Consider the following 12,559-nt stretch of genomic DNA (forward strand, 5'->3'; position numbering starts at 1 on the left):
TTCCACTCCTCCATGAGGACATCACAGAGCTGGTGGATGTTAGAGACCTTGCGCTCCTCCACCTTCCATTTGAGGATGTCCCACAGATGATCAATAGGGTTTAGGTCTGGAGACATGCTTGGCCTGTCCATCACCTTTACCCTCAGCTTCTTTAGCAAGGCAGTGGTGGTCTTGTTTGGGGTGGTTATCATGTTGGAATACTGCCCTGCGGTCCAGTCTCTGAACGGAGGGGATCATGCTCTTCTTCAGTAGGTCACAGTACATGTTGGCATTCATGGTTCCCTCAATGATCTGTAGCTCCCCAGTGCCGGCACAACTCATGCATCCCCAGACCATGACACCCCCACCACCATGCTTGACTGTAGGCAAGACACACTTGCCTTTGTCCTCCTCACCTGGTTGCCCCCACACACGCTTGTCACCATCTGAACCAAATACGTTTATCTTGGTCTCATCAGACCACAGGATATGGTTCCAGTAATCCATGTCCTTAGTCTGCTTGTCTTCAGCAAACAGTTTGCGGTCTTTCTTGTGCATCATCTTTAGAAGAGGCTTCCTTCTGGGAGAACAGCCATGCAGACCAATGTGATGCAGTGTGCGGTGTATGGTCTGAGCACTGACAGGCTGACCCCCCACCCCTACAACCTCTGCAGCAATGCTGGCAGAACTCATACGTCTATTTCCCAAAGACAACCTCTGGATATGACGCTGAGCACGTGACCTCAACTTCTTTGGTGGACCATGGTGAGGCCTGTTCGGAGTGGAACCTGTCCTGTTATACCGCTGTATGGTCTTGGCCACCGTGCTGCAGCTCAGTTTCAGGGTCTTGGAAATCTTCTTATAGCCTAGACCATCTTTATGTAGAGCAACAATTCTTTTTTTTCAGATCCTCAGAGAGTTCTTTCCATGAGGTGCCATGTTGAACTTCCAGTGACCAGTATGAGAGAGTGAGAGCGATAACACCAAATTTAACACACCTGCTCCCCATTCACACCTGAGACCTTGTAACACTAACGAGTCACATGACACCAGGGAGGGAAAATGGCTAATTGGGCCAAATTTGGAGATTTTCACTTGGGAGTGTACTCACTTTTGTTGCCAGCGGTTTAGACATTAATGGCTGTGTGTTGAGTTATACAAGCTGTACACTCACTACTTTACATTGTAGCAAAGTGTCATTTCTTCAGTGTGAAAAGATAGAAGAAAAGATTTACATAAATGTGAGGGGTGCACTTACTTTTGTGAGATACTGTATTATCTGTGTTCTTCTGTATAAAAGTTCCTATGACTACGTGTCTCAGTCTCAGCCCCTCCCTGTGTAGGAATGTACAGAACTGGTTATAATGAGTGTCAGATACGTTCAGTTTCATTTCTCTCTTCTGCTCTCAGCGATGGCGTCTGCTGATCTGAGGAAGGAGCTGGAATGTTCCGTCTGTCTGAACATTTATACAGATCCTGTAATGCTGAAATGTGGACATAACTTCTGCCGGGACTGTATTGGTCGTGTGTTGGATACACAGGAGGGGTCTGGAGGTTATTCCTGTCCTGAATGTAGAGAAGAGTTCCAGGATCGGCCTGCACTGCACAGGAACATAACACTATGGAACATAGAGGAGAATTTCCTGTCCACCCATCCAGATCAGGAGGAGTCCGGGGTCTTCTGTACTTACTGTATTCACACTCCTGTACCTGCTGTGATATCCTGTCTGCATTGTGAAGCTTCTCTGTGTGACAATCACCTGAGAGTCCACAGCAAGTCACCAGAACACGTCTTATGTGACCCCACCACTTCCCTGGAGAACAGGAAATGCTCAGTCCATAAGAAGATCCTGGAGTATTACTGCACTGAGGACTCCACCTGTATCTGTGTGTCCTGCAGTTTGGCTGGAGAACATCGGGGACACCAGGTGGAGACTCTGGATGAAGCCTCTGAGATGAAGAAGAAGAAACTGAGGAATGTTCTGCAGAAACTGATGACAGAGAGAGAGGAGATGGAGAAAAGAGTCCAGAGTCTGCAGGGACACAGGAGGAAAGTACAAGGAGAAGCAGATGATGAAACAGAGAGAGTCACTGTCCTGTTCAGAGACCTCAGGAGACGTCTGGAAGACCTGGAGAAGAGAGTCCTGAGGGAAATCTCCGGGCAGGCAGAGCGGATCTCCGGGATAATCAATGATCTGGTCCAGGATCTGGAAATAAAGAAGGAGGAGCTGTCCAGGAAGATGGGGGACATTGAGGAGCTGTGTAACATGACGGATCCACTGACTGTCCTACAGGAATCAGACACAGGTGACTTGTGTGATACTGAGGATGGAGATGATGAGGACAGAGAGAGACATGATAAACTCCTCCATGATGGAGGGGATCTGGATGTGGGGGGGATCTCACACACATTACACACAGGTTTATCTGATATCATGTCTGGGGTAAATGTAGAGAGGGGGGTTACAGACATATTACTGGATGTGAGGACAGCTGCTAATAATCTACATATATCAGATGACAGGAAAACTGCATCCTGGTCATTATTACCTCAGAAGCGCCCAGAAACACCAGAGAGGTTTGAGCATTATCAGGTGATGAGCAGTCAGAGGTTCTCCTCAGGGAGACATTACTGGGAAGTGGATGTCGGGGGGGCACGGGACTGGAGAGTCGGGATGTGTTACCCCAGTATAGACAGGAGAGGACGTCAGTCAGGGATTGGAGATAATAAAAAGTCCTGGAGTTTGGAGAGGTGGGAGTTGTTGGATAATCCGCTCTCAGTCAAACATGACAGTAATAGGACCCCATTACCCGGCGATGTCTCCAGTGAGATAGTCAGGATAGATCTGGATTATGAGGCCGGGCGGATCTCCTTTTATGATCTGCGTCACCCGATCCGACATCTCCACACCTTCACCACCACCTTCACTGAGCCCCTCCATGCCGGGGTATGGGTAGAGGGATGGAGAGGGAATGGTTATATAAAGATATGTGGGGGGAATCAGAAGTGAGAGATCTGCCCGGAGACATCACAAGGTGGATTATCTGATTGGTGATTGGTGGAATACTCATCCAATAGGAGGAAGCAGAGGACAGGAAACATGAGTGATTTATTTATAAAGCTGCAGGTTCCGGGGCCGTCATCTTCATCCTAAACCTCACTTCACTACCTAGTGTGTCACTGACCAGGAACAAGCATGCAGGAGGTCCGATTGTTCAGCCTTCACTGGCTGCATGCTTGTTCTGGGTCAGTGACACACTACATAGTGTAGCCAGGATCAGGATGACGGCCCTGGGGTCTCCACCATCACTGTCTATCTATAGAAGAAAGGGGTATTTTCAGCTTTGGACGGAGTGGGGGAGGATTAGAACCTCTGGCAGATCTTTATTTCTGCTATCTGGGGCTCCATTACAGAGATTTCCCCTCACTTCCTGTTCCTGTGACAACATTTCCCCAGACAGGAAGTGAGGGGAACTCTCCAACAGCAACACAGACAGAAATAAAAATCCTTTTCTTTAGTAGAGTAGGGGAAGGATTAGAACCCCTGTCAGATCTTTATTTCTGTCTGTGTCCCTGTTGTAGATTTTCCCTCATTTCCTGTCTGATAGAACATTGTCACCAGGACAGGAAGTGAGGAGAAATCTCTCTAATGGAGCCCCGGATAGCAGTAAAAACCTGACAGGGGTTCTAATCCTCCCCCACTCCATCCAAATCTAGAACAATAGGATTTGTCTAGACACACACTTTAATATCCACAATGAGAATTCCTACATTTCTGTCCTCACAGGTTCCTTTACATGACCAATCCATGGATCTGTGATTGCTCCTCCCCCTTCCCGTGATTGGCTGTGATGATTATCACTATGAATACAGCCAGTGCTAGTCTTGTTCCTATTGGTTATGATGTGGAGGGGGCGGGAATTGTGGTGTGGGTGTGGTAATGTGGACAGGTGACGGGGGAGGGGTATACAGTCTCAGGAAGTGGAAATCCTCGGCTCTGTATATGGGAATATTGATCAATGATTGGATATAGATATAACAATCAGACAGATTGGACTATTACTAGTATAGCACAGACCCGAGACTGGTCCTTCTGCTTGGTCCCAGGTTCTATTCCCTGATAGGCCCAGAGCAGCCAGGCACAACGCATTTCCACCATCAAGTCATAGATCAGGCCTTGGATGTCCTTTTGTAGTTTATTTGCTAAAAAAAATGGGATGGGGGAGGGGAAGTTTTAGAATACTCCAAAATGTCTAATAAACTGTAATGAAGGATAGACATGTGCAATTCGTTTAGTTCAGAATTCGTTTTTAATGAATTTTGACAAATTCGTTAATTTCATCATTTCCAAATTTTTTAATTTCCGAATTCCGAATTTCTGAATTTCCAAATTTTCTAAACTAATAACTAACTATTAAATTCTAGGTATTGGAATTTTCTTTCAAATTTGGCTGTTAGTGAATGTAACGAGTACGAATTCATCCGAAGTTACGAATGATCTGAAATAACGAATGCCGCATCTAAAAGAATGGAAAGTAACGATATAATAATAATATATAACAATAATAATAATAAAACCTTTTTATTATTATTATTTATTATTAATTTGTTCCATTCCATTTGTTTAGATGCGGCATTCGTTATTTCGCATAATTCGTAACTTCAAATAAATTCGTATTCGTTACGTTCACAAACAGCCAAATTTGAAAGGAAATTCCAACACCTATAATTTAATAGTTAGTTATTATTTAAAATCTTACTGATTTTCTTTCTTTTTTTCGGATTTTCAAATTAGAATTTTGGATTTTCGAATTTTCGGATTTTCAAATTAGAATTTTGGATTTTTGAATTTCCAAATTAGAATTTCGGATTTTCGAATTTTCTGATTTTTAAATTCGAATTTCAAATTTTTGGATTTTCAAATTAGAATTTAGAATTTTCTGATTTTTAAATTCGAATTTCAAATTTTCGGATTTTCAAATTCGAATTTTGAATTTTCGGCTTTTTAAATTCGAATTTCAAATTTTCGGATTTTTAAATTAGAATTTCGGATTTTCGGATTTTTGTTTTTTTAAATTAGAATTTCGATTTTCGAATTTTCGGATTTTCAAATTAGAATATAGAATTTAGAATTTTCGTATTTTTAAATTAGAATTTCGGATTTTCGAATTTTCGGATTTTCAAATTAGAATTTCGGACTTTCGAATTTTCAGTTTTTGAAATTAGAATTTCGGATTTTCGAATGTTCGAATTTTCGGATTTTCAAATTAGAATTTCAGATTTTCGAATTTTCGGATTTTCGAATTTTCGGATTTTCAAATTCTAATTTCGGAAATTAGAAAATTCAGAAATGAGAAAATTCGGAAATGAGAAAATCCGGAAATGAGAAAATCCGGGAACCAGAAAATCAGAAAATCGAAAATACGGAAATTCGAAAATCAGAATTTTAGGATTTTCAAATTCCGAATTTCTGAATTATGAAATTCCGAAGAAAACAAAAAAACAAATGAAACGAAAACAAACAAATTTTTTGTCAGTGTCTAATGGAGGACACTAAATCTGGGTGAGAACCTCCCTCTTGGATGTGAAGGGTAACTAGATTCCAGACAGGAAGTCTTCAGTAGAAGTATAATCCTGAGTGTAGTGCTGGGAGCTCTCCTGTCCCTGGAATTAGACATGTGCGGATCGGATCATTCCGAAATAAAATTCAGACATATTTTCATTATTCCGATGTATCCGAATTTCCAAATTAGAAGAGTACTGAATTTAAACGAATCTGAAATAACGAAATCCGAATTCAGATGAAATTCGAATTCAAATTGTTTTCAAATACTTTTCAAATTCAAATACTTTTCCATCTCCAAAGAGAATAAAATAGAATAGAAAATAAAGGAATAGAATAGAAAAAAATTTTTTTCTATTCTATTCATTTATTTTCTAATCTATTTTATTATTTTTGAAAAACTTCAAATTTGAAAACTATTTGAAATTGATTTGAAAACTTTTTGAATCGATTCGAAAATGAACAAATGAAACAAATCCTGAAAACGAATTAAACGAATGAAACAAATCGAACTAAATTAATTTATGTAAATAACGAATCGAAACAAAACAAATGATTTTGTTCTGCACATGTCTACCTGGAATCCACATGGTAGGTCCTCACGGTGTCCTGTATGCTGTGTTGCCACCTGCAGTATCAGTCATCTTCTGTACGTGTTGTCTGTGTCTTGGATCCTCAGATGAGATTTCTGTGTTCCTTCGGGAGGCTAGGCCAGAGGTCCTCCAGCCCAAGCAGGAGCCAGGACCCCACAGGTATTCTCCCAGGGGTACCACAGCCCTCAGGATGGGTCTTACTCCTCCAGGAACAAGAGAGAGCCGTTCCAAGCCCCAGCCTATTTATACCCCTCTCAGCCCCCTGCTGGTCACTCACTCGCCTGACCAGGGATTGGCTGAAGACGTATGAATATGCCGGTCAGGGTCTAAGTTCCTCCACCCCCTATATCCCATAATTCAGTGGGATGCAGGGAAAGTAGTTGATCCTGTACTAGCTGACCATTAGATGTACGGTGTGACATGGTGCAGGAGTCCAATAATTAGAGGTGTGTTAGATGCCCCCTGGTGTGCTTATATACCTCTGTTTATTGGTGGTCACCTATGTATTTCTCACCTGTCTTGAACAGCTCCCTATCTGGATACTACAGGCACATCCACATTAGGTGGTCTCAGTGTACGCTGAACTGACCCCCGCTTGGTTGAGGCTCCCACCCTCCCCACCTGCTCCACATCCAGGTGGGAATATGGGGGAGTTATGGATGTGATGACAGTTGAACAACTTTGATGTTTTTACTGGCGTGACAGTTTAAGGGCACTTTACTATATCCACACTATCTGCAGAGCTACCCCTGAGGGAGGAGCCAAGTGACTCCGAAACGCGTCGGACATGCCTATGCAACCTCTGCATGTAGATACCAATACTGATACTGTGTGATTTTGCATTGTACCATTGTGTACCCCTTCTTTTTACTGTGTACTATTTCTGATATATTTACTACCTTTTGTATGTAATTCTTTAATAATAAAACTTCAGTTAAATCTATGTTTCCTCTCTGAGCCTTTAAAGTCCCATTGAATGGGGGAAACCTCTTTTCTGTAGCAGATATTTAACCTCAAATTTATGTCAGCAGAACCTAGAACAGGCACTAACAAACGATCACCGCTCCCCCTGATTACAGGGAGGCCAAAAACTACATTTACCTAACACTAGTAGCCCACTGAGGGGTGCTACACTACAATCACTATTGTCCCTTCAGTCCCGGGACCTCTATAATCCTTATGGGGCAGCACAATTGTTACATTTCCTGTATGGACATATTCATTGGATAAAAATAATGATATGATTTACTAATGATGAAATGACATGACTAAGTGCTTATATGCTAATGTTAGGTTCTTTATATAATAACAGGTTCTCTGTCTAGAAGGACTTTACAGAAAGAGGAGAGAGGAGAACTTCCGCTGGAGTCGCCTAGGCAGCCCGAGCGGACGTGGTATCTGGGCATCCCCCCAAAATAAAATATGACACCCCAAATGTGGGATGTAAGAGGGTGAGGAGGGCTTAAAGCTCCACGTTTGGTTGGAACTCGGCTTTAATAAACATTCCTCCTGACCACTAATGATGTATGAAGGGTTCATTATCACTGACACTGGTCATGTCTGTATTATCATCAGTGATAATTATCTATTTGTGCTCCATTAATGACCCATTGAAGAGGTAAAGTGCTTGTAAAGCTGGGCGGGTTCTTCTCACTTTAATACATACTACATATTCATGTTATAAAAACCTTTTGTGTAGAGCTTCCCCCCCACCCCACTATACTTACCTGAGCCTCATCTCACTTCAGTTGATATTAAAAAAAATAAAAAAAATTAGGTTTACAAATCTCTTTAATGAGCCCCTTTCATGCAGTATTAGTGGACAGCGGCCTTGTTATTTATTCTCTTCATGCCGCATTATGAAGGGTATAAAGATCACTGCCAGTGACTGCCAATGGGGAGGAATGTTTTATATGGTTCCATCACTCTGGGATAATTGTGAACCAACTGCATCCCAACACCACTGTGCAAATCCCAACACCACTGTGCAATTCTCAACACCACTGTGCAAATCCATCCCAACACCACTGTGCAAATCCCATCACCGCTGTGCAAATCCCATCACCACTGTGCAAATCCCACCACCGCTGTGCAAATCCCACCACCGCTGTGCAAATCCATCCCACCACCGCTGTGCAAATCCATCCCACCACCGCTGTGCAAATCCATCCCAACACCGCTGTGCAAATCCATCCCAACACCGCTGTGCAAATCCATCCCAACACCGCTGTGCAAATCCCAACACCACTGTGCAAATCCCACCACCGCTGTGCAAATCCCACCACCGCTGTGCAAATCCATCCCAACACCGCTGTGCAAATCCATCCCAACACCGCTGTGCAAATCCATCCCAACACCGCTGTGCAAATCCCAACACCGCTGTGCAAATCCCAACACCGCTATGCAAATCCCAACACCACTGTGCAAATCCCAACACCACTGTGCAAATCCATCCCAACATCGCCGTGAAAAATCCCAACACCGCTGTGCAAATCCATCCCAACACCGCTGTGCAAATCCCAACACCGCTATGCAAATCCCAACACCGCCGTGCAAATCCCAACACCGCTGTGCAAATCCCAACTCCGCCGTGCAAATCCCAACACTGCCGTGCAAATCCCAACACTGCTGTGCAAATCCCAACACGGCTATGCAAATCCCAACACTGCTGTGCAAATCCCAACACCGCTATGCAAATCCCAACACCGTTGTGCAAATCCATCCCAACACCGCTGTGCAAATCCCAACACCGCTATGCAAATCCCAACACCACTGTGCAAATCCCAACACCGCTGTGCAAATCCCAACACCGCTGTGCAAATCCATCCCAACATCGCCGTGCAAATCCCAACACGGCTATGCAAATCCCAACACCGCTGTGCAAATCCCAACACCGCTGTGCAAATCCCAACACGGCTATGCAAATCCTAACACTGCTGTGCAAATCCCAACACCGCTATGCAAATCCCAACACCGCTGTGCAAATCCATCCCAACACCGCTGTGCAAATCCCAACACCGCTATGCAAATCCCAACACCGCCGTGCAAATCCCAACACCGCTGTGCAAATCCCAACACCGCCGTGCAAATCCCAACACTGCTGTGCAAATCCCAACACCGCTATGCAAATCCCAACACCGTTGTGCAAATCCATTCCAACACCGCTGTGCAAATCCCAACACCGCTGTGCAAATCCCAACATCGCCGTGCAAATCCCTTGAGACATTTCAATAAAGTTCTAACCAATACAGAGTGATTATAATCCCTCCATTGTAAAAATTCACATACAATAAACATTAAACCCACTTTAAAAAAAAAACTAACACCTGCAAGACAAAGGCATAATGAGGTAGTACTGTATGTATAGCATACTAGCTCATTATATAATACTCACCTGAGATCGAAGTCCTAGCTGCGGTGCCCGTATTATCACTCCCGGGGGTTACTTCCGGGTATCGCGGCTCTGGCGCTGTGATTGGCCGGAGCCACGATGATGTCACTCCCACACATGCTCGTGGTAACGTCACACTTACTGAACATACATGTCATTGCTTCAGTTTGTGTCAGTGCACATGTGACGATGACGTCGGAAAATACAGAGGATATCTCCTAATCCGTGCAGATATAAGAGATATCCGGGGGAGATACAGGTCAGTCTTATTATAGACCTTATTATAGATCTTATTATAGATCTTATTATAGACCTTATTATAGACCTTATTATAGACCTTATTATAGACCTTATTATAGATCTTATTATAGATCTTATTATAGACCTTATTATAGATCTTATTATAGACCTTATTATAGATCTTATTATAGACCTTATTATAGATCTTATTATAGATCTTATTATAGATCTTATTATAGACCTTATTATAGATCTTATTATAGACCTTATTATAGATCTTATTATAGATCTTATTATAGACCTTATTAGAGATCTTATTATAGACCTTATTATAGATCCTATTATAGATCTTATTATAGACTCACCTGTAGTATAAAGTGGTCTGGAAGGGTTACAATCACTTTAATATTCTGTAGAATGAAAGTCTTGTCATCTATAACCGGACATACTCAGCACATTATAAGACACATCACATATTACTCTGTGAATTTGGGGTTCAGTAAAATACAGCAGAGGGGAAAAAACGATGTTCTGATAAAGAATTGTAGAATTGTGTTGGGTTTCCGATCCTGAGAGTTGAATATTAGTTTAGGGGATAATAACTGCAGTATGATATGTATATTGTGTGTGAGGTTTATCACAGGAATAAGAAATGGGTGTGGTGTGGAGCTCTGTGTGTTTTATATGGAATTAGCGTGTAGTCGAGGAGTATGAGATATAAATTCGATCGATGGAAGAGGTGGTATAGATCGGGGGGAGACAACCTCGGCCCTCCAGCTGTGGTGAGACTACAAATCCCATCATGCCTCTGCCTCTAGGAGTCATGCCTGTGATTGCTGGGGTCTTGCGATGTCTCATGGGACTTGTAGTCTCACCACAGCTGGAGGGCGGAGGTTGCCTCCCCCTGGTATAGACGATCAATGGGGGTATAAGGGATTGTAAAATATATTTCCTATCACTGCTGTATGCTGCCATCATCCATTATTGTTCCTTCATTGAAGAACAAATACACACTTTATGGGCACTGCAGACATGAACCCCTAAAGTAGTATTAAACTAGGTCCGGAACAACCAATCAATCATGAAATTAATCGATTACTATTTTCATAATCGATTAATCGGCCAGTAATATAATGGAGTTAAAAAAATAAAATAAATGATCAGAAAATCGAACGAACGTTCTTAAAATGCCATTTTTATTTGGGGAAGACATTGATTTTGTATGTCCAGAATATAATATATTACAGTTTTGTCTGAAAATCTGCAAAACAGTCCAACTTTTTTTTTCTTTAAATAAAAAAAATGATCTCCGAGTCTGATGATAATTACCAGATTCACCCTCTAATAGTATATACAGTATATATCTCCTCTAATAGTATATACAGTATATCTCTCCTCTAATAGTATATAAAGTATATATCTCCTCTAATAGTATATACAGTATATATCTCCTCTAATAGTATATACAGTATATCTCTCCTCTAATAGCATATACAGTATATATCTCCTCTAATAGTATATACAGTGTATCTCTCCTCTAATAGTATATACAGTATATCTCTCCTCTAATAGTATATACAGTATATATCTCCTCTAATAGTATATACAGTATATCTCTCCTCTAATAGTATATACAGTATATATCTCCTCTAATAGTATATACAGTATATATCTCCTGTAATAGTATATACAGTATATATCTCTCCTGTAATAGTATATACAGTATATATCTCCTCTAATAGTATATACAGTATATCTCTCCTCTAATAGTATATACAGTATATATCTCCTCTAATAGTATATACAGTGTATCTCTCCTCTAATAGTATATACAGTATATATCTCCTCTAATAGTATATACAGTATATTGAAAAAAACAAAATGTGACCCACGTTAGCCCAGACACAGCAGAGCAGAGACTCGCCTCCATCCCTTGGACATTATATAAAGAACAAATTAAAAGAAGCAGATGTGGGACTTTAGATGAGGCGTGTCTCTGCAAATAAAGGATATTGACCTATTGATTGTAACCAATCCCCAGTGGGTAGTCCCTATAATGAACAAAACAAAGTATTTCTTGTGTACAATATAGGCACGATATAAACATATTCGATGCACAATAGTCACATATTTAATATTTATACATAAAAGGACATGATTGGTACAAACAACAATAATAAAGAAATAATATACATAATTGGTAATAATAAATATACAAAACATGATAAGATGAATTCATGATAAAACACGCTGTAAACCTGGCACCCTTGAGTATGGACTCAACGCGTTTCATGGTGTTTAAAGCCAATCATCAGGAGTAGGATGCTATAAAATGAATAAAAATAGAAAATAAATAAATGAGTAGATGGGCCTACATCAGATATCTATATAGATGAATGGTAAGGTATATGTATGGAGTGTATATGAAGATGGATGTGTGTATGTATAGTGTGTGTAAGTGTGTACATGTATGTGAGTGTCTGTATATGTACAGTAGGTTAGTAAGCGTGTGTGTATGAGTGTAAGGTCCTGGGAAAACCCCACATACCTGAGTCTAGCGGGATAAAAATTGTTCCAACACGATGGTAGCAGCCTATGAGTAGCCCACGGCTCCCTCCCAGATGAAATACCCGCCAAGAGGGGCGGGACCCCGCCGTCATGCATACATGCAAAGCGGCGAGGAGGAGAGGCACTCCATAGTCGCCGCAGCCTGAGATGGAAACAAATACACAACCCACGATCGGCGCTCAGAGAGATGCCACGCGAGAGGGTGCATGAGCATGATGTCGAGG

General features: G+C 41.6%; 1 protein-coding gene across 1 annotated transcript in view; it reads left to right on the forward strand.

The window, feature by feature from the left end:
• Positions 1-12,559, forward strand: part of LOC141129123 (uncharacterized) — a 179,394-nt gene that overhangs the window by 85,469 nt on the left and 81,366 nt on the right. Inside the window, exon 4 of the mRNA XM_073616941.1 lies at positions 1,323-2,987. Coding sequence (XP_073473042.1) covers positions 1,323-2,987 — 1,665 coding nt within the window. The remainder of the gene's footprint in view (positions 1-1,322; positions 2,988-12,559) is intronic.

Source organism: Aquarana catesbeiana, linkage group LG01 (genome assembly GCF_042186555.1).
Source record: "Aquarana catesbeiana isolate 2022-GZ linkage group LG01, ASM4218655v1, whole genome shotgun sequence".
Classification (NCBI taxonomy): domain Eukaryota; kingdom Metazoa; phylum Chordata; class Amphibia; order Anura; family Ranidae; genus Aquarana; species Aquarana catesbeiana.